The 22,630-nt window shown below is 36.4% G+C and overlaps 1 protein-coding gene across 1 annotated transcript in view; it reads left to right on the top strand.

Moving 5' to 3' along the window:
- The window catches only part of LOC106670441 (muscle M-line assembly protein unc-89-like), a 54,844-nt gene that overhangs the window by 13,747 nt on the left and 18,467 nt on the right, over window positions 1-22,630 (top strand). The window contains exons 2-3 of the mRNA XM_024230438.1: window positions 11,601-11,990; window positions 15,385-15,406. Of these exons, the coding sequence (XP_024086206.1) occupies window positions 11,678-11,990; window positions 15,385-15,406 (335 nt within the window). The 5' untranslated portion in view covers window positions 11,601-11,677. The remainder of the gene's footprint in view (window positions 1-11,600; window positions 11,991-15,384; window positions 15,407-22,630) is intronic.

A 22,630-nucleotide genomic window follows, 5' to 3' on the forward strand; every position in this document is an offset into this window, starting at 1 on the left:
TTCGGTTCAATACGACACTGTTCTAACCACTTGAGCTATCGTGACTTCGATCCAATCGGACAGCAACTCCTCATCCCGACCTACAACCTTTCGGATTTTCCCTCTTTTTGCCATTTTTCAAAAGCCGAAGGTCGAGGGTTCGAATCCCGCTCAACACTAACTTTTTCATCTCACCCAAGAGCGTAGTTAAAAAGAATAATTACTTGAAATAAGTAATATGATCGATTATGACAACTAAACATATATGGATTTTAAAAATCCTTTCCTCCACTGCGACCTAAATAGATCGATTGTGGAACCCCTATAAATTATAGCCTTACCTCGGAAAGTGCACTTTTTCCTTTAAGCCTAATGTTATGTTCTTCTTCGCGCACTTCTTTTAGTTTGAGAACTGCCTGGCTAGTTGTTCACATGCACAAAGGATATGTTCATTCTGGTTCCTCCTGACAGAGTCGACATGTTTCTATGTCTCTGCTTTGCCCATCTTCTTTAGATGGTACTTAAGAGGGCAGTGTATAGAAGCTTGTATGTGCCTCATGAGGGGGAGAGAGAGGGGGAGAGAGAGAGCGAGAGAGAGAGAGAGCGAGAGAGAGAGAGCGAGAGAGAAAGAGAGAGAGAGAGAGAGAGAGAGAGAGTGAGTGAGTGTGAGTGAGAGAGACCTTCGATTTATAAACCTTTGCTTACCTCATACCTGGTGCATTTGTCCAATGTTTGAGTTTTTCTTTCACAAGCCATTTTCTCCTGGTGTAACTTCTAAGCACACGTTCCGGTGCACCCCGTAGGGTTCTGGTCACATCGGTGAGAAGGCTGCCCCTTTATCGGCTAGTTGGTCAGCCTGTTCATTTTCTTCTATACCTTCATGTCCGGGAACCCACTTTAAGCTTGTTGTTTTCTGTCCAGAGTTTTTAGAAAATTCTGGACTCACGGACTCACAGAGAGGTTTGGAGTTGAAAGCATACGCATTTGTGCACCTTTTATGTTTTTCTTTATTAACTCCTGTACACAAAGGGGTAGTCCATGGATCTCAGCTTGGAAAATTGTTGGGGTTAGTCCAACTTGAGGGGGGATTATTTATAGACAGGCGTTTTCACCGACCCAACATCTCCTATTGGCATGTTTATTTTTCTGGAATTTATTCGTTTCGGGGTTTAAAATCCGTGGAAAAGATTCTTTTCCTGTATTGGCACGCTATCAAGATGGCAGAAAGGGGCCGAATTTCAGTTCATCACTCGAATAATTTAACAGAATCGAATTAAAAAGAAAGAAAAATATTCCTTCGTCTACTTTTCGATGATCTTCATCAAGTGTTTGAAACTATTTCTAATCAATTTATGTTTAGTGGTCTAATTGACCAAATCACCTATTTCAATTAATTATTCATCTTATGTAAGATCTTGGTCGAGATGAAAAAGTTAGTGTCACGAGCGGGATTCGAACCCACGACCGATTCGAAGTCACGATAGCTCAAGTGGTTAGACCAGCGGCGTATTGAGCCGAAGGTCGTGGCTTCGAATCCCGCTCGTGACACTAATTTTTTTATCTCAACAAGACCTCATTTACAAAAAATAATTAATTAAAACTATGTATAATGATTTGAAACGCGTTTGTATCGCTGTGATAAGTGGAATCGTTATGTTTTACATAAATATACAAGTTACTACTAATAAAATCTGTCTGTCTGTCTGTCTGTCTGTCTCTCTCTCTCTCTCTCTCTCTCCTCTCTCTCCCCCTCTCGCTCTCTCTCCTCTCTCACCCCTNTCTCTCTCTCTCTCTCTCTCTCCGTCTCTCTCTCTCTCTCTCTCTCTCTCTCTCAATGAATTTATGAATCTACCTTCTTACACGTTCAGTGGTTTCAATGAAACTTTCTTTTTTTTTGGTGATACTAGATCGACAAATATTAGGGATGTGTGGGAGCGTTATTACCAATGGGTCCTAGGAGCTGAGAAAAATTTTTTTTTTAGTAATTTGTATTTTTTTTAATAGGGTTTTCCTCCTTGTTATACATGTATTTCAAGGTTATTATACATTAGTCGATTTGTTAGTTTATCTAGGGTAAGAAAATAACGTACAGGATTCTGTTAAATGAGATTTGATATATAAAAATGTACCAAAACCGGCTTTCAGTAAACTAGCCCAAAAGTTTTGTTTTTGAAAAAACCAATTTGTATTCGTGTTAAGCATCGTTTAAAGCTCGTAAATACGAAATTTTATAGGAAACAAAAAAATAAATATTTATTGTAGGAGTCCAGGAGCATTTTTTTACAACGTTCGTTGTTCCTTTTAAACAATTCTTAACTCCTTCGTGTTTTATCCAAATTCAAGGTTATTACCACCGTTATTAAAGATGAATCTCTTTTCTTGCAATCTGTGCCAACCAGGTTTATATTTTGTGTCATTACAAGTGAACAAAATAAGGATGAAATGAACAAAACCTCCTCAAACTTTTATTTTATACATCCGGTACTAATTTACGGATGTCCGGTTTATGCCATCATTTAAAGACTGTGCGGTTCTCAATTCCTGTAAAGTTTCCTGTCTGTCTCATTGTTTTAATCATTTTTGTTATTTTTGACAAGGAATTTTGGAAGACGAAAAATTGGAGAATTCCCCAAAAATTTGTATTGGGAGGTTGGGGAGTTGGCGAGCGGAGCACCCGCTGGTTTTATTTATAATTTAATAATTTATAATCAAACCTATTTTCTCAAAACTTTGTCCTTGTGACCTATTTATTTTCATAGCAAATGCACCACGGACTGGGAATTGCAACCGTTTCAAAACAAACGGTATACCTCCTGGTATGGTCTAAATACACTGAGAGGTAACCTCTTTTTGTTTTATTTTATTTATTTATTTATTTAATAAAAACTCTATAATTTACTGCATATTTTAAAAGAAAATTAAAAAATTAAACTGAGTAAAACAATTTTACCAAAAAAGTTGCTATGGAAACAATGTATGTATGATGTATTTCCTCCTCTTGCCTAGATCACCGGTTGCATTCGACGTCGCAACGATTTTATGAGGTTTTGAACGTAGTGCTGTGGAATATTTTCATATTCCTCAAACAGCGGCCATTGCAAATTCTCTGGCAATTACTGGGCGCCGTTTTATCCTCGTTAACAACTGGTCCCAAAGGTGTTCGATATGGTTTAAGTCGGGATTACATGCTGGTCGATCCAAGCATTGAATGGAAGCCCTTACCAAGTGGTCACCAACGATTCTAGCTGTGTAGAAAAAGGAACAACTTCTTCTGAATCAATGTATCGCGCAGCTGTTCGGGAACCCTCGATGAAGATCAAGTTTGTGCGACCTTCCACAGAAACGCCAGCCCAAACCACAACATCTCCTTAGCTTCTCCGGAGTGAAAATGTTGCGGGATCTCTCTCTCTCTCTCTCTCTCTCTCTCTCTCTCTCTCTCTCTCTCTCTCTCTCTCCCTATCTCTCTCTCACTCCTGTTCTTCTCCAAACCCTCTCTCGGCCGTCAGAAGCCCCCAAATAAAACCTTGACTCATCCGAAAACAAGATTTTTGTCCAATCACGCTCAGACTAATTGATGTGATTTTTTGAGAAACTCAAACGAGTAGAAATGATAAATGATGGAGTGAGTGTGGTGTTCAATCCTTTTTAAAAAGATACTCACAGTAAGTTGTTTTGCAACGATCCGGATTTCGAGCCTTTTAGCTCATCATCAGGTTGAAGGACTTCCACAACCACGATAAATAAAAACAAGAGTAAAAGAACACTTGCCTAAATCGAGCAAATTTTCGGAATTTTAAGGACGATCTAAAAGAAACAAAACATAATTCCAATTCAAATCTAAATACAAGAGTGTTACATAGTTTGAACAAAGGGAAAGAATTAGATTGGTTTGAGAAATTTGAAATTAAAAAAATGTAAAATTGAACATGGTGATAATTAGGGCTGTGAAATATATGCATTTGCATATTTTTCCTGATTAACTAAAACATCCAATATTAACAAACTGTATATGTTTTGAAGCATTTAGAATCAATTTAAGCTATATTTGTTTTGCATATTTGTGCATATATTGCCATAAATGCATATTTTTGTATAAGTGGGTTATAATTGCATATCTTTTTACATATCCGGCATATCGGTATTTGGCACGTCAAATTTTATGTTTCTGAGCAGGCCAAAAGAAAAATTATCCGGAAAAGAAGCTACGGGCTCCCATTCTTCCGTTTCCACATAATGAACGAGTGATCAGTTGCTGGTCCTCGGCTCTCCGCGAACTTTCAGTCGCCTTTGCTTCTCTTGGAATAAATAGAGAAAGGAATAATGTTTGTACCACTGTAAATGTTCTCTTGGAATAGTTTAATAGAAATATTACAACCTCAGTTCTCTTCTTTTCATCATCATACTTCTCAGTTTTACCCAGTCTCTCATGCGTTTTCCATCGTGAAACATTATTCGTGTGTTGTGAACTGACTACTCCTAAAATGTCGAAAGTGACCGCAAAGACGAAAGTTCTTGTTCAAAAGTATATGCGTGAGTTTTCGAGTGAAATTTTTAAGGGCTATACAGACGTTTTATACTGTGTTTGTTGTAATAAACCTGTATAAACAGCTACACGTAACACAGCACATAAAGAGTGCAAAACGCAAGGAAAATAAAGGTAGGAAGTCTAAGTTCCAACATTTGTGACACAAGCTGCCACAAGAGCTCGGTCTCAAAAGTTCGGTTTCGATACCGATTTTTGTCGTGCTTTAGAGCTGACATAAACACACCCATCTCAACAAACTCAGCCACCTGAATTCAATGGTTTTTTGGAGAAATACACAGGGAAAACTATTCCCCCACGAACGCACCCTCAGGAAATCTCACCTGGATCTTATTTACAATGAAACACTCCATAAAATTCAGAGACTTAATCGAAAATGGACAGATCTGGGTCTCGATAGATCAGACGACGGATTTTTTAAATTAAACTTTTTTTTTTAATGCGTTTTTCTATGTTAATATTAGCAATGTGATGTTCCTCTTGCCACTGTTTCTCTTTGCAATACAATTATGTACTTTAATTTGAAGTTTCCTTATTTTTCCCCATGGTAGTTTTCGCATATTTTCAGTTTTAAATTGCATTTTTGATCAAATATATTTACATATGTATGTGCATATTTGTCTGTTTTTATTGCATATAAATCACAGCCCTAGTGATAATGCATTAATAATATAACAGATTTTGATCTACCTCCCATTTTAAATATGTACATAAATAATATCAAACATCCAAATAATTAAACTAATTAATTGTTATTATTTTTTTGTAATTTAATAATATTAAGTATTTACTAGTACAATATTTATTTGTGTTATAATTTCCGCGTTTCGCACGTTCAAATTGAGCGCCATTAAAAAAATCAGCTGCTAATTGGAACGTCGCGTTGGCGGAGGTATCAGCGGGTTCACTTTGGCAATTCATATCGAGAGACGTGGTTGTAGAAGTCCTTCAACCTGATGATGAGCTAAAAGGCTCGAAATCCGGATCGTTGCAAAACAACTTACTGTGAGTAGGAACTATATTTTTAAAAAGTACTCAAACTAGTTGTTCTGTGCCTTCCAATCAAGAATCCTTCTCCAGCATCAGAAAGTCCTCGCCTTATAAAGTGTAAACTGACCTTAACATTTCTAATTTGTTGAAGTCGTTGCTTGATCTCAACAGTACAATCATCTGTAAAAAATACAGCAGACCAATCGTCCAAAGACCAATGGCTGTTTTCCATCAAATGGGAGCCGTGCAACTCTATGTGTTCTGGTCAATTCTGTTCCTTTTACAGGGCGAAAAGCCATCAGTTCATACTGATTTAATCTTTTTCGAACTGTGCGTTCAGAAATATGGACACCTCGAACTTCTTGGAGCTGATGAATCGCTTGAACCACAATGGGGTGCCAGTTTCACAAGACGTCATGTGCATTTGCTCGAGAACCTTTGGTCTTTAGACGATTGGTCTGCTGTACTATTTACAAATGAGTGTAGATTTGCTCTATGATCTCCAGATGGGCGTGAAAGTGTGGAGAAGGCGAAATGAAAGGTACGAAGCCTGTAATTTTTCTCAGAGCCAACCTTTTCAACGTAGCTCAGTGATGGTGTGGGCGGGAATTTCAATGGAGAATCGCATACAGTTGGTTGTTGTTCCGAAAACAAGATTTTTGTCCAATCACGCTCAGACTAATTGATGTGATTTTTTGTGAAACTCAAGAATCCTTCTCCAGCATCAGAAAGTCCTCGCCTTATGGAGGGACTACTCGCTATGTGGATAAAATTTTGGAACATCATGCGTATCCTCGATGAAATCAGCGGCAGTCCTATTCTAATGCACCACAATGCCCGTCCACATGTCGCTCGCATAGTGTAAACATACATTCAACAACATAACCTCAGAGTCTTAGCCTGGCCAGCCCGTTCTCAAGACTTGAACCCCATCGAACATTTATGGGATAACCTCAAAAGACGAATAAGAGCACCTCCATCACTTTCTGATGCACTGCACGATTTTGAAAGGACTCTTCTTGTAGAAGGGCTAACCTCCAGCAAAGAGACATTTCCAGACTGGTAGAAAGTATGCCGACGCGTCTTCGAGATGTAATTAAGGCAAGAGGAGGAAATTCGCCATATTGAAATTATAATTAAAAATGTGTAGAGATTAGTGTCCGTTAATCGATAGTTATTCAGATATCGTGAGATGCGGTCGGGTGTGATGTAGTTTCAGAAAAACATTTTCTTTATCGTGCCAAGCCAACGTTTCGATCTTTTATTGAGATCATCTTCAGGGCTCAAAGTGTTTGTCTTTTATGTAATTGTGCCATCCTTGCGTGTCGTGTTGAGACAAACTCTTGAGGGCATTCTCAACACGACACGCAAGGATGGCACAATTACACAGAAGACAAACACTTTGAGCCCTGAAGATGATCTCAATAAAAGATCGAAACGTTGGCTTGGCACGATAAAGAAAATGTTTTTCTGGAACCTACATCACACCCGACCGCATCTCACGATATCTGAATAACTATAATTAAAAATCTAAAACAAATTTTATCTGTCCGTCTTTTTTTAAATTTTTTATATTTTTCATTTTCCTTAGCAATTTACATTTTTTTTCTAACTTTTTTAGACAAAGACTCAATTATTAAACATGAGACTTTGAACAATATATAAAACTATATACAAATCAACTTATATTAAAAGTGGGCGGAATTTTTTGCCAACCATCATAAATTTTTTTTAGAAATAAATAAATATTTGACTATTAAAAATAATTAAGTTGTCAAACATATTTTTACACGATTTAAGTTGATTAAGCAGGCGCAATGTTAAATGTTGAAAAAAAAGTCGGAAACAACAGAAGATTTTAAACGTGACCCACTAACTCACCTTTGGCAAGAGGTTCTACTGCGGAAATAACACGGTGATTCACAAGGCAAAGATACATTTTGAATTTTCTTATAATACTGACTTCTATTTTGACGTCTTGTTATTCATTCACGGCGACCTGGTGCTAAATTTAATTTGCAGGTGTTAATAATAAACAGTGCTTTATAGTCGAGCCGTGCAAATAGACATTTTTGTCGGTAAACAGGTGTTCAAGCCTTATCCAAAAGTGCACGTCAGACTTGTTGTTAGAATTGACTGGGATTAGAAAAAATGCCAAGGTATGTAATGGTAAATTATGTTAGCTTCTATGTATTAGAATATTGTCCAACGGACCTGCACTGTCAGTTTCTGGAGGTTATGCGTTGAAAGAAGATTGTGTATTTCTTATTTATTGGTCATGTTCAATGTTTAAGGTTCGTGAGGGACAGGCGTATATTAACTAAATCATGAGTTTGTTCCGGTTGCTACCATCATGATTTATGAATTGACAGCATTGAATCTTTACCTTTACCCACAAAATTGATATCAACCCTGAAATTCAAGTCCAATTTAGAGATCGAGGGTATTTTCTGAAGACTTCCATTGCAAGTTTTAAGTTCTTGCTAAAACATGATACTCCAAGTGTTGTAGAGCACATGAGTTCTTTGTGGGGTTCTTTTTCGACCAGACCTGACACATGGCCTTATCAGTTTTATAATAAGGTGTGTGGCGACGCGCTTCTCCTTAATGGTGCCTTTCTTGTAAGTTCACATGTAGAATAACGTTAGGAACAAGACGAGATTCTTTCCCACTTGCTCCTACTGAAGCCCCCAGCAATATGCCCAAAGGGGCTGAAACATGTTGCCCGAACCTCTCGACTAGTCCCGTCGATATAATTGGCCGTTCTATCACCCTCTTTTAGTGGACTTCCGAACAACTGCTCCGGTTTCGATTCAAGTGGAACGCTAACCTCTCCTAGATAAGCACAGACGTTCAGTACTGTACGATAAAACCCTAAGTACCCTCCAGAAATCTCACCACTAGTCCACTACGAATACAAACTCAAGGATATGGGGTTGGAAGTTTCTTGCGCTCGTTGTTCAGTCGGTCATGCTCCCATTTCTTTTCAGACAGAATCTGGTTCGCCGACCCATCTGTGAGACTGATTGCGCACATTCAGTATCGTCCACGAGCGATTTCTTTTACCCATATATGAATCCAGTTTGTCCTTTAGACAGTTCTGTGCTGCACCATTATCTTGTGCCTGGAAACCCCCCTCCCCTTGGATTTGGGGTAATTCAGGATTAATCTTAGGAAGCAAAATGTTGAGAAAGGTTTTATCCGCGGATATGAATCTCACCTTTTCAGGTTCCACCCCACATCGCGGCTTATTGTACCACTTAATGTCTCTTTGATCCCCAAAATGAAAAGTGGATAAACGAGGTAGGGGAGTCCCGTTCAAGGGTCGGCCCATTCCAAGACATCCTCTTGAGGAATAATTCCGCGATTGTGAACTCACCTTTTCATGTTACCCAACACATACCGGGTCAGTCCTGTTTACCCTCAAGTACACAATATATATTCAGGGAAGAGGCTATCAGTCTCACCCTTTTTGCAAATTGGGAAACGGTTGGTTCCTGCGATTTGCGAGCTCACCCTCTCCGGTTGCGCCCACTCCCCGTCTAGAAATCTACCCGCTCCGGGCTATATTTCCTTTTTCTTCATAGGGTGGTTCATAGGGGCGTTGCCTCTTTTAGTTCTGTCCCAAAAGTGATCCTCAACGGTTGCTGCCCCGGGAAGGCAGGAGGTCGCATAAGCAGGGAGAGGTTCGCATTCTCGCATGCCGTACACTTCCTGCTTTCGTCCGATACACCATACGCCTGCGTGGTGCTTACGGTGATCCACTCGGTGTCGGTGGGTGAGCCACCACTCTACCCATCTCTAACCTTCTGAAAAAGCACCTGAACAACATAGTTATGATTAACGATCACCCCATTTTTAGGTTATGTAATAAAACAAAGGGTTAATTTAATTTAAAAAGGGCTAATTTGATGGGGGAAAGGGTTCATTATAAATTTAAAAAAGATTAATTCGATGCGAAAAAGGGTTAATTTTAGTATTAAAAAGGGATAATTTGTCGTGAAAATTAGTTCCTTTGAGATTAAAAAGAATTAACTTCATGCAAAAAAAGGTTAATTTTAAATTAAAAAGGATTAATTTGAAGTGAAAACGGGTTAATTTTAAATTTAAAAGGGTCAATTTGACGTGAAAAATGGTTAATTCTCAACTAAACCATCTGAGAAAACACCTGGACAATATGGTTATGATCAACGATGACCCCATTTTTAGGTTATGTAATAAAAATGGGTTAATTTCCAATGAAAAAGGGATAATTTGACGTGAAAAGTGGGTTAATTTTAATTTAAAACCATCTGAGAAAACACCTGGACTACAGGATTATGATTACCGATGACGCCATTTTTAAGTTATGTAATGAGAAGGTGTTATTTTTAATTTAAAAAGGGTTCATTTGATGGGGAAAAGGGTTAATTATAAATCTAAAAGGATTAATTTGGCGTGAAAATTCGTTAATTAGAATTTAAAAAAGATTAATTTGAGGCGAAAAAAGGTTAATTTTAAATTAAAAAGTGTTAATTTGACGTGAAAATATGTTAATATTAAATTTAAAAAAGGGTTAATTTATGATCTATGGGTTATGATCAACGATGACCCCATTTTTAGGTTATATAATAAACTGCCACCCTGCTTCGAATACAAAGCAACCGCCTAATGGAGACATAAACTAGAACAAGAAAACGCGAGAGAAAGAATTACAGCAATGACAGTCAATGGCCTACTATTTTTAAAAGATGATGACGTCCAAAAGCCCTGCGCTTGCTGAATCTACCGCGTCCTCTATTACCCATCATAATCAGTAAAATATATAAAACCCATGCGTTTGTCAATTTTAAGTTCAAAGAGCTTATCTTTATATTCACTGTTTGGCTTTAATATTTTCGATTTAGGCAGGACACACAGAATCCTAGTCTTTCACACTCTTCACGTCGGCAACTCGTGGGCGTCCCTCCAACGAGGAGGTGCCAGTTTGTCAAGTGGGTGTGGCCTATACTTCTTAATTCTTTTTTATGTTATCAGGCTAAGCTTTTACTGATTTGAACTTTGCGGTCATTTCAGCTTAATCTTTTCTGTCCAACGGTCTAGTACTTTTTGGAGAAATGAATGGCAAAATAATCAGGGCGTTATTCATCTTATCACTTATTAAATGAAGAGTTGATTGCTGCTATGCCGGCGGGACGTATTTTGCTAAATACTAGCCGTGGAGCAGCTGTTGATAATCTGGCATTATTAAAAGCCTTAGATGATGGTAAGAAAATCGACGTTATATTAGATGCCTGGCAACATGAACCATGTCTATCGTTGCTTCTATTAGCTAAGGCTAGGATTGCTGCAATTTGCTCTCAAGAACTACTGCCTTAGAATTTAGAACAAGTAGTAAGAGAAAAAGCGATCAGAGCAGCTGTTTTACATGAAAAACTATCGTTACGCGAACGGGATCGAGCGGCAGGCTATATTCTCTTCGAAGAACAAGCCACTCATGCATTACCATGCTTTGAAATTGGCTATGAAGGACTTAATTTTTAATTCTCCAACTAGTTTAGTTATGTTTGATTTATCTAACCAAAAATTGACGTGGACTGGCATAGCCACATCTCTAAGCTGACCTTAAAAAATATATTAAACCGTGTTTTTAGTTGGTCATATTTGACCAAAGTAATGATTTAAATTGATTTATAATTTTTATGCAAAGTGTCATTATCTCAATGTAAATTTTTTTAAATTTCCTTCTTTTTGCCATATATTCGTATTTCATGTTATCGTTTCGATTCTAGGCCACGCATGAAGTGGCTACGGGGAGATGTTTTAGGTTATAATGATGAGTTGGTGTCCCGGGGATCGAAATTAAGATAGTTCAAGTAGTTCGAGCAGCGGCGTACTGAGCCGAACGTCGTGGGTTCGAGTTACGCTCGTGACACTAATTTTTCATCAACCACGGTTTACATAAAAATCATAAATGAACTTATAAATATATACTCGTCTTTTCATTCTCTCTCCGGCATTCTATCTTCCATCTACACTTATCACAATATTGACACGATAAAAATTGACCCACCCTGGAAATTAACGAGTTTTTTTTCTTTTTGTACAGGGAAAGGTTGTGATGGATGGTGAACACTGATATCTTCGTCTCGAGTATAACGAATTCGACGGTTCTTGGCTGCCGAGATGGGGGTGGCCGAGGACTTTGCTCCCAGCTTCACGCAGAAGCCTCAACTCCGACAGGAAGACGAAGGCAACCGTCTCGTGTTCGAGTGCAAGGTCAACTCTTCTCCAAAACCGGAAGTCACTTGGTTCCGTAGTGAAACTAAACTAGTTGAAGACAATAGAACTGCGATCAAAGTTCAGCCGATAGGCACAAACCTTTTTTTAGTTGTTCTTGAACTAGACGATGTGATAGAAAGTGATGCAGGACTATATAAAGTCAAAGCGAAAAACAAGCTCGGAGAAGTAGCTGCATCTATCAACCTCAACTTTAGCCGTAAGTACCTTTTTTTCGTCTTTTACATATAATTAAAACACTCTTGGATGTAGACAGTTAGAGCTGTTTATGTCACGAGGAAGCTCACAAATAAAGTTCATTTGATTAAAGGACGTCTTAAAGGTTCTCCTTAACTAATTTATAATTATCTAGCAAATCTGTTCTTTCTGGCCCGACAAGCCCGTGAGGAGTAGGCCCTTGTAATTGGACCATTCCTTTTTAACCTTTATGTCGCAGGTGACCCAACTACACATACCATTCTCCTCACATCGGGCCGATGTGTCAACAGTACTATCCTTCCACTCCTCTTAGAGAACTCATGGTCAAGACTATGTGGTAGAACTTGATGGTCATATCTTACGATTACTAAACCCATGTTCACGTAAATAAGTGACATATGGAGGCCAAAAATAGAACGGATAAAGGCCAAAGAACTACTACTATCACTGATATCCACGATCTTATAGCTTTGGTTGACAGAGAAATACCTCATTTGTAGCTCAATATATTGGTATTTTATTTTTTGAAACTTTTCTCAACGTATACAGGTTTATGTTAGGTTTTTGTGCTGAAAAGTACATTCAGTTAAGTTCAGTTGACTCGATTCTTCTTTTGAGGAGTAGGTCTGTCATTGCCGCAGTTATTTTTCCCGGGTCATTTTTGTACCCAAGGTTAGGTCTTCATTGAGTGATTACTTCACATTCCAAGATAGGTGGCAGTGGCGTCTATATTTCATGCAAATGGGGTCATGCCGTACAGATGTCAGTGACCAGTACATAGCCTTATCACTCTCCTGAGTTTTCCCTTGCTTACTGTTTTAACGTGGGTTTTAACTATGGGGTGTGTTCTGGCACCTCTGAAGTTCGTCTCTCTCTCTCTCTTTCTCTCTCTCTCTCTCTTTCCTATTTTGAGATGGAGGAGTCTATATGTGGCACCCAAGATATTGTCATATGTGTCCCTAGGATTTGGAAATTTTGGGTGTATTCACCGTCTATTTTGGGTGTAATCTTTTTATCTACCAATGCTTTTAAAGCTTCTTGGCTTTTTGATCTTGAGGTTTTTTTTTGGCAGTTTCTGTCTTTTTAAATATTTTCTATGGCACAAGCCACATGGGATCATACAATCAGACCAAATTTCTAGGAATGAGTGTCTGATTTTATTTGTTATTGTTTGCCAGAAATGTTTAGTCCATATCCAATTTATTGCATTTTTGAGCCTGCATGAGCTTTTCAAAGCTTTTCCATCTCGTATGTTTCCAATGTAGGTAGTTTATTAGTATGGTAGTTGTTGCACCTGTGGTTTTTGTCTCCCAAATCTTACCTTGTCCCTTGGGTTCCACTTAGAATCATGGAACACGATTAGAAACATGGAATCAGTGATAATAAATCTAAGTTAAGGATATAAAGACCTGTTCAGAGTTTAACCGTTCAACAGTCGTCTCGAATTCTTTCAATCCATAGCTCTTGCATATACTGTAAATAGCCAGTACTATGTCTCCAATGCTACTCCCCGCAATGTCTAAAAAATCTAATTTATCTAAACCTGTTTTTCTGGCTATCATCACTGTGCCATGGTGATGATAAGGCTGGATTTACCAAAAAAAACAAAAAAACTAAAGACTCCATCAGCAGTAAACTTCAGAGCCGCAGCCAGCGGAAATTGCCATTGGCGGATGTAATCGCCTTTGTGGAAAATGCTAAGGAGTAAATCCGAAGAGATCACTACGGTTGGTAGACCCATGACAATCAGTCTGTATGATCGGTACTGCCTGTACTTGCTTTACCCTCGTTACTGGAGAAATGAGAAGAGCCCCAGCTACCTGGAAGTCCTCCAAACCATTACATATCTTCATCCAGATGGCTAGAGCCATAATTCGCATGGTAATGCCAAGACAGGCTCTAATAGCCTACTCTCTTAGAAAGGAGAATTAGGGAGGAACTTTAGGCAGACAACATTCTGGGGATGCCGTTGTTGCCATGATCCCAAAATTCAAATTTTGAAGGACATTTCTGACAGTGCAGACTGGGAGAAGGGATCTCAGTTAAGGTATATCTGGTATACCTAAAACATATAATAGTATAAACATGGTTGGAAAAAATCCCGGAACTTCATCTAAGAAGATCAAGGCTGGATGTTACCAAGCTGGGGACAAATACACAGCGGTTGTTAGACCCATGATAACCCAAGGATCGGTAGTATGGTGGGCAAAGACATTACAGCTTAGGGCGGCCAGGATTCTCAGTACTGTCCAAAAACTAGCGAATCTGGAACAACGAAAATGACCTCCGCTGCCTTGGAAGACTCCCTAAATCCCACTACATACCTTCATCCAGGGAAAGGCTAGAGGCGGCTTGATGCAGGGACAAGCTCCAATGGCCTTCTCGCATCAAAAGGAGCAATTATAGCTCCGGTAGAAACTTTAGGCAGATAAGGTTCTGGGGATGCCGTTGTTGCTGTGATCCCAAAATTCAAATTTTAAAGGAAATTTCTGACAGAGTAGACTGGGAAAAAGGGATCCCAGTTAATGTCGGCTATATCTGAGTATGTGTGAGGAGCTGGTATCTATGGAAATAAACAAGGACTTGGGCACTTTGCCATTGTTTTTCAAGTGACTGTTGCACACTACCCCAGAGAGATCAAAAAACTGGGTACTAATAAAAGAATAGCCATATACTCAGACAGCAAGATGGTGTTATGATATCAAAATGCCAAGGGTAACTTAATCAGTAGTAAAGTCCGGAGCAGTTTAGAATTACACCAAGTAAGTCAAAATTACTATGGTTTGGATACCAGGGCATAAAGGGCTGAGGGAGCAATGAGAATGCTAATGAATTAGCCAAAGAAAGTTCGGAGGACACCTCGTTTGAGACGTACCAAATTGCCAAAAACCTACATCCATAAGACCATGTCTTAAGAATAAGTCGTCGGTTCAATTAGATTAAATTGCAAAACATGAAAAAAACTTTATAAAACAACCATCCTGAGACTAACAGGACTATTAAAAACAGGATGTGTGACTAGAACGATATGACGGACCTGCAAACTCCGGAAACATATGGAGATATTGCCAGGAAAAAGAAGAAAACAGATTTTCCCTGTGACTCTCTCCTAAAAAGCCAAGGCTGGGATCTGGTAAAAAGCTTTAAACTTAACGAAGAGCCCTAGATAACAATGCGTATTGCACGATAGGCCAATATTGGTCGTACGCAAAGCCGTAAAGAGGTTGACTCTTTATAACTTTATCCTTAGGGATTTTCTTACACTGGGATGTAATTTAATTGTAAAACGGGTCTAAATTTGTATCAAATGAAATTAAATATTTACCTTGTGTGGTGTTAACTTTTATTAATATGGGATTTTTGTTCTACTTAGTAATGTTTTGGTTTTTTTTCAGCTGTGGATGAGCCAAGGGAAAGGTATGTATTCAGTTTATTCTTTTTATTTCTTTAAATATATTTTTTAAGTTTATAGTAGTACGAGTGTTGTGCTGTTTTCGCTGAATGGAAGGTAGATTTGAGTTCGAACTTACTTAGACGTATAGGCAGACTGATGAACTATAATTAGTTATGGATAGGGCGCCGACCAGAGTGCAGTGTGCCAAGTGTCTATTTTTGTGTTGTAGGGATTAAAGAAATCACAAGGGATCGTCCTCGATATGTATTTTCCTCAGAAAATACATTTCACATCTCTAAAATGTCTCACATTTGAAAATAGGCGGGATTTAATTTCAAGAATCTTGCTATTTTTAAGTAAGAGAGTTAGCTAATCGTGTTTATTTCAAAAGTTAGGCATATTTATTGATGAACTATAATTCACCGGTTATAATTCAATTTTAAGCACAGAAGGGGTACAAAAGCTCTTAAATACATCCATATCTAGCTATAGTTAGTCAAAATTATATTCGATTATGACAGTCAACGTCCTTTGTTCGAAAGATAGTCGACAAAACGGTAGTACTTAAACGGCCACAATCTCAGACCTTACCATCGTTAAACAACACATAAAATATATGGTAAAGTAAAGTTGGCACCGTCAGAGAAGGATCACTCAAACCCGACTCAGAATCGGCCATGCCTGGTTGACACTTACTTTTAGGCGAATGTCGCGTGTGTGCGAAGTTGAGCTTATATAAATCAATGAAGCATATGGTGTCCTTCTCAGTGGGTAACTCTTCTCTCTCACCCATCTCTCTGTTTGTCCCAGCCTCTCTCTTTTTTTTTCTCTCTCTCTCTCCTCACTCTCTCATTGCAATAGGATAAAGAAAAAAGAGAGTTGATTACCTTTATATCATAAACATCATAACTTGGCTGAAGTATCAATTAATGAAATTAGTAGGTTTAAAACGTTACGAAAGATAAAAAAAGAAACGCAAAGCTAACGAAAAAGAGGACTGCCGATGAACAATGTAATTTGCCAGGCCTAAAAAAAAAAAAAATTTAAAAAAAAAGGGAGAACTTGTGGTTTAGTACAGTTATTTTATTTGAAATTGAATTAAAAGAAACATTTATTTCTATATTTAATTTTAGATCATTTTAAATTTTAATTGAAATTCATTTTCATATGACATTCTGTGAACTCAACTATTTTACTTTGTTTCCAATAAAGGGTTAATTTGAAATTAAAAAGGTTTAATTTGATGGAAGAGGGGTTAATTATAAATGTAAAAGATTAATTTGGAGGGAAAAATAATAATTATAAATTAAAAAGGAATGATTTGATGCAAAAACGGGTTAATTTTATATTAAATAGGGCTAATTTGGCGTGAAAATGGGTTAATTTGAAATTAAAAAGGATTATTTTGATGTGAAAAAAATTACTTTTAAGTAAATCAGTTTAAAAAAAGTACATTTGACGTGAAAATGGGTTACGTTTAAACTTAAAATAGTTAATATAGCATGAAAAGAGGTTAATTTTCAATTAAAAAGGGTTAATTTGATGGAAAAAAGGTTTAATTATAAATTTAAGTAGGCTGATTTTATGCGAAAAAGGATTAATTTTATATTAAAAAGGGTTAATTTAAGAGGAAAAAAATTATAAATTTAAATGGATTAATTTTATGCGAAAAAGGATTACTTTTATATCAAAAAGGGTTAATTTAAGAGAAAAAAATTATAAATTTAAATGGACTAATTTTATGCGAAAAAGGATTAATTTTATATTAAAAAGGGTTAATTTGATGTGAAAAAAGGGTTAATTATAAATCTAAATGGATTAATTTGATGCGAAAAAGAATTAATTTTATATTAAAAAGGGTTAATTTGGAGTGAAAAGGGTTATTTCTAAATTAAAAAGGGTTAATTTGATGGGAAAAAAGGTTAATTATAAATTTAAATGGTTGCATTTGATGCAAAAAAGGGATAATTTCATGGAAATAGGGATAATTATAACTTTAACAGATTAATTTGATGGCAAAAAGGTTAATTATAAATTAAAAAGGGTTAATTTGATGGAAATAGGGATAATTAATTAAATAATTATAAATTAAAAAGGGTTAATTTGATGAAAATAGGGATAATTAATTAAATAATTATAAATTTAAAAGATTAAGTTGATGGCAAAAAGGTTAATTATAAATTAAAAAGGGTCAGTTTAATGGGGAAAAGGGTGAATTATTAATTTAAAAGGATTAATTTGATGCGAAAAAGAATTAGTTTTTATACTAAAAAAGAAAACGGTTAATTTGACGTGACTAAGGGTGAAGTTTGACGGTATGTCCATTTTGACAATAAAGTCTTCACTTTAAGTTCTTACATTCTTGCTGTTAAATTTCATAGGACAAGTAACGCTGAATCGAGTTTAAAAAATACAAAATAATTTTTCGATAAAAAGGAACTCATCCGACGGAGGAAGACAACGAAACCACCGAAACTGGTTCGATGCTTGTAGAAAACGCCAAGAAAAGTCGTTTGCCAAGTTCAACATATCAAATTACCCCAGATCATTCTCGCCAGCGATAAAGAGTTCAAGCCCCAGTACGAACCTTTTGGAGAAAACTTTTGGAAGAATTTGCCAAACGCTAGGGTAAAAAAAATCAGGGATTCGTATTATACGTGAAAGTTTATAAGAAGAAATTTTGATTTTGAAAACGCAAAGGTTTTATTTATTTTTTATTTGCTTATTTATTTTAGAATTAATTACAATAACAGGCTAATGCCCAACTAGTAATAGAAAACAGTATAATATAAATATAAACGTGCCAACTCATAATTATAAATAGAACATAGAAAACAATATATTATAAATAAATGTACTTTTTTTTTAATATTAAATACCTGGCTCTTCAGAATTCTAATACTACTGATATTATGAATATCAATGGAAGCATTAAATGAATTCAATACTGACAACAAATATGAGAAAGAAGTCCATAAGTTTTTCTATGGAAGGGCAACAAATTCTTTTGTTGTGGTAGCGGCTGGTCAAAGTAGAAGATAATTATCAGGGCTGATATGAAAACACGAGATTGTGGCGAGAAATTCGTCCTCAAAGAAGAAATTAAATGATGAAATTTCTTTGTCTTACTTAGTGAACTTTCATTAGGAAGTAAACTGTTAAATAAAGCGAAAAAAAATTGGTACAGTCTATTATCGTGCCATTAAAGGAGGGTAAATTAAGGAAGATTAAATATTATTTAGATTTTTGATTCTTTTTGGGAGGTTCGTTGAAGTTTTGCTGATTCCAAGTCGACCATTTTCTGAACCAATGGAGTCAATTTTATTTTAAGTTATGCACACACTTACTTGATTGTACCCTTTAATTGAATAAACATGCAAATAAATTGATTTACGAATGCCCCAAAGGATGTGTAATTAGAGATGGTTAGGGATGGAGTGATTATCTGAGAAGTGATTGGAGGATGGAGTGATCACTGGAGTGATCCATTAGAGTGATTAAAAAAAGATCTATTTAAACTGGTGGTGGCTGAGAGAGAAAAGAAGAGAGGAAAAAATTAATATGGTGAAAGAAAGTGAAGGAGAGAGTACACGAGACTGATACTGACTGAGACTAAAATTTTTATTTTATTTTTACTGTTAAGAGAGGTACAGAACTTTAATGATTTTTGTTTTAAATAATTTAACGAATGGACTGTATAGAGAAAAACTGTCCGGCCCGGAGGACCAATGTTTAAGCCACAGGCTTATGTAATTAAAAAAAATTAAAATAAAATAAAACTTGGAAATCAAGACTTGCTTTCGTTTGAGTTCTATTATTAGGTATGTGTACACGTGACTGATATTGACCGAAACTAAAAATTTTATTTTATTTTTACTGTTAAGAGAGGTACAGAACTTTAATGATTTTTGTTTTAAATAATTTAACGAATGGACTGTATAGAGAAAAACTGTCCGGCCCGGAGGACCAATGTTCCAGCCACAGGCTTATGTAATTAAAAAATTAATTAATTGAAATAAAATAAAACTTGGAAATCAAGACTTGCTTTTGTTCGTGTTCTATTATTAGGTATGCGATATCCAATTAAACCTAGTTTTCCGGACAATCAATGTGACTATGGAACCGTTTCCAAATAAAGATAAATGCGAATAGTTTCATCCTGGAGAAATGAAGGAGCCAGTAGTCAAATGAATAGCAACCATGAACCATATGCTTAATGAAAAGTTTTAGAATTTTGTATAATTTGTCATAAGCATGAGGGTACCAGGACTAGACAGGCCTAATCTATAAAACTTTGAACAAGAGCAAAAAGTAGGTCTTTAACAACTCTTAACATTTCTAAAATCATCAGTTTGTTGTTCTACGGTTAAACCCGACAATGCTGGGAACACACGTACCCGATGCAACGCTACCCGACGCAAATTCAAAGACCATTTTTCCATAAGATTGTATTACCCTCGTGCACATCTGCCCGATTACACGCAACGGATTTTCGTCGAGTAGCATACAGTGCAAACGAAGACAAAAGAACCGGACACTCATATTTTTATTCAAACTACATGTATTATTGTCGTTATTTTAATTACAACAAACTTATTTTAATATAAACCAAATTAGCCGAGATCAAAAATTCATTAGTTTTTATTTTTTAAAAACATTAATTTTAATGGTTTGGTAGAAAATTGATCAAAACACCACAATATTATTTTTTGACATAATGAATTTAACTAACAATTTATTACACGGTTTTGCTCATAAAATTTAACTTACAATTTATTTCATGGTTTTGCTCATACTATTACACCATTTTTGTCGAGTAGTGTCAGAACAGGACACCCATATTTTTTTGTAGTTTATTTCAGACTATGAATATGTAAGTTTGTCGTTATATTAATTATAACATTCCTATTTTAATGTAAACCAAATTAAACGAGATCAAAAATTTATAAGTTTTTATAAAAATTATTTAATTATGATGGTTAAGAAGATAAATTATCAAAACACCGGATTAAATTTATTTAAAACAATTAAATTTAACAAACAATTTATTACATGGTTGGGCTCAAAATAATGCATTAAGAACAAAAGAGGCGTTGCGATTGTCATAGTGATTATTGTGATACACGCTGTGTGACTGTACGTGGCGTGCGCTGGACGTAGCATAGATGTGCACACCCTACCAGGAGTGTGTTTTAAGTGTGTAGCTTAAAACATTTGGAAAATACCGTACGAATATGTACAGAGAAGGATAAATGACTAAATATTTAGGTTAGATATCTTGTAACAAAATTTAATAATTAATTTTGAAAGACTTGAACTGATTATATTACATGTTACAATATTAATACTAAGGCCATTTGTTGAGCACCATTTAGAAAATATACACACGTCATTCTGCATTCACAGGCACCAATAGAGATAATGGCTTTAAATATTTTAACATCGTCAGCAAAAGCTAAAACTAAGGAAGATAGACAAGAACCAAAGAGAAGTAATAATTTGTTGAAGTCGTGAGGAGCGATCAAGTATGAAGTAGTTTAGAAAAGCATCTTTTTCATTTTTTTGCCGACGTTTCGACTTTTATTCGTGTCATCGTCAGGGCCTGGGTAAATTACAAAACATATGTTGATTGGATCAAAAATTTACCCAGGCCCTGAAGACGACCCGAATAAATGTCGAAACGTCAGGGAAAAAATGAAAAAGGTGTTTTTCTAAACTACCTCATTCTTGACGGCTCCTCACGATTTCAACAAATTATGAAACAATAGGTCATTAAGAAATACACGAATATAAATAATATTGGACCAAGGTAGGAACCTCTAGGAAGTTCTAGTTATGTCATATAAAATTTATCACAAAAAATCTTAGTTGAAATGAAAAAAGATGTCATCCAAAAAGAAAAAACCCACAATTTTATCTAAACCATAAAGTAAAACAGATAAAGATCAGGTTTGAACGCAGGGAGAAAAAAAACTTCCTTCGAGCTTAACGTAAACTTTGAAACTTATAACGGAGGTAATACAGATAATCTCTCCAAAGGAGTGGGGTTTTTATTATTTATTTTTAGGTCTGGGGGTTGAGTAAGGATTTTTAAAATTTCAATTAATTATTCTTTTTAATCTATGTTCTTGGTTGAGATGAAAAAGTTGGTGTAACGGGCAGGCTTCGAACCCACGACCTTCGGTTCAATACGCCACAGCTCTAACCACTTGAGCAAGCGTGACTTCACGATGACGTGGTTAGAGCAGCAGCGTATTGAGCCGAAGGTCGAGGGTTCGAATCCCGCTCGTGACACTACTGTTTCGTCTCAACCAAGACGTTACATAAAAAGAATAATTAATTGAATGAAGTAACTTGGTCAATTAGACCACTAAACATAATGGATGCAAAAAGTATCTTCATTTTCCTCTTATAAAGGTAGGAACTGGTCCATTTCAAAAGGTCTTGAATACTGAGACTAGACAACTTGAACAAAAGTGCCAAAAAAAATTCTTTAGAAACATGACTCTATAAAAAAATTACGTGTTTTATATTTTTTAGTCTAGTTTCAATTTTTAACTTTTTCTTGGAGAAAAATTACACAGGGTATCTCAGCCCAGTCCAGCTTCAAATTTTCAAATACGACCCTATACATCCTGACGCATTATTTTCAAGGATTTTTAATGTATTTTAAATGGGTCAAAAATGACAATGTTAGAGCAAAAAGTTAAAAAAAAAGTTATTCGGTTTGCTATTTATTAATCACATTTCATGTTCGAACTGCCTGCCTTGCGTAAAGGTGCAAAGATTTGGTCTTTTTAACCCTCTTCACCCGTGCTCAGAACGATATAGTCAGGGGAGATGGATTGACAAGCGTCTTCTATCCTTTGTCGCGTACTTCAACTAAGGTTGCTGGGTGATGATTGACCTGCTTTTTAAAAGGCCCAACAGAAAATAGTCAAGAGGAGGTAAATCGGGTGACCGAGGAGGCCAACGGGTCGGGCCTTGAGGTCCTCTGCCACCTATTCCGGAAATGACGATTCAAATAACGCCTCACCTGCAAAGAATTGTGTGCCGGGCATCCATCAAGCTGGAGACTCATTCTTTGTGGTTGTTGCGAGGAACATCATCTAATAGTGTTGGTAAAACCTCCCTCAAATTGAGGAACCGAGCACCATTTAAATTATTTTCGTAGAAATAAGGCCCAATTGATTTATTTCCGAGAGGTCCACACCAAACGTCGAAACTGTGAACCATTTGATGATGAC

This window comes from Cimex lectularius, unplaced genomic scaffold (genome assembly GCF_000648675.2).
Source record: "Cimex lectularius strain Harlan isolate CLEC.00 unplaced genomic scaffold, Clec_2.1 scaffold31, whole genome shotgun sequence".
Taxonomy (NCBI): domain Eukaryota; kingdom Metazoa; phylum Arthropoda; class Insecta; order Hemiptera; family Cimicidae; genus Cimex; species Cimex lectularius.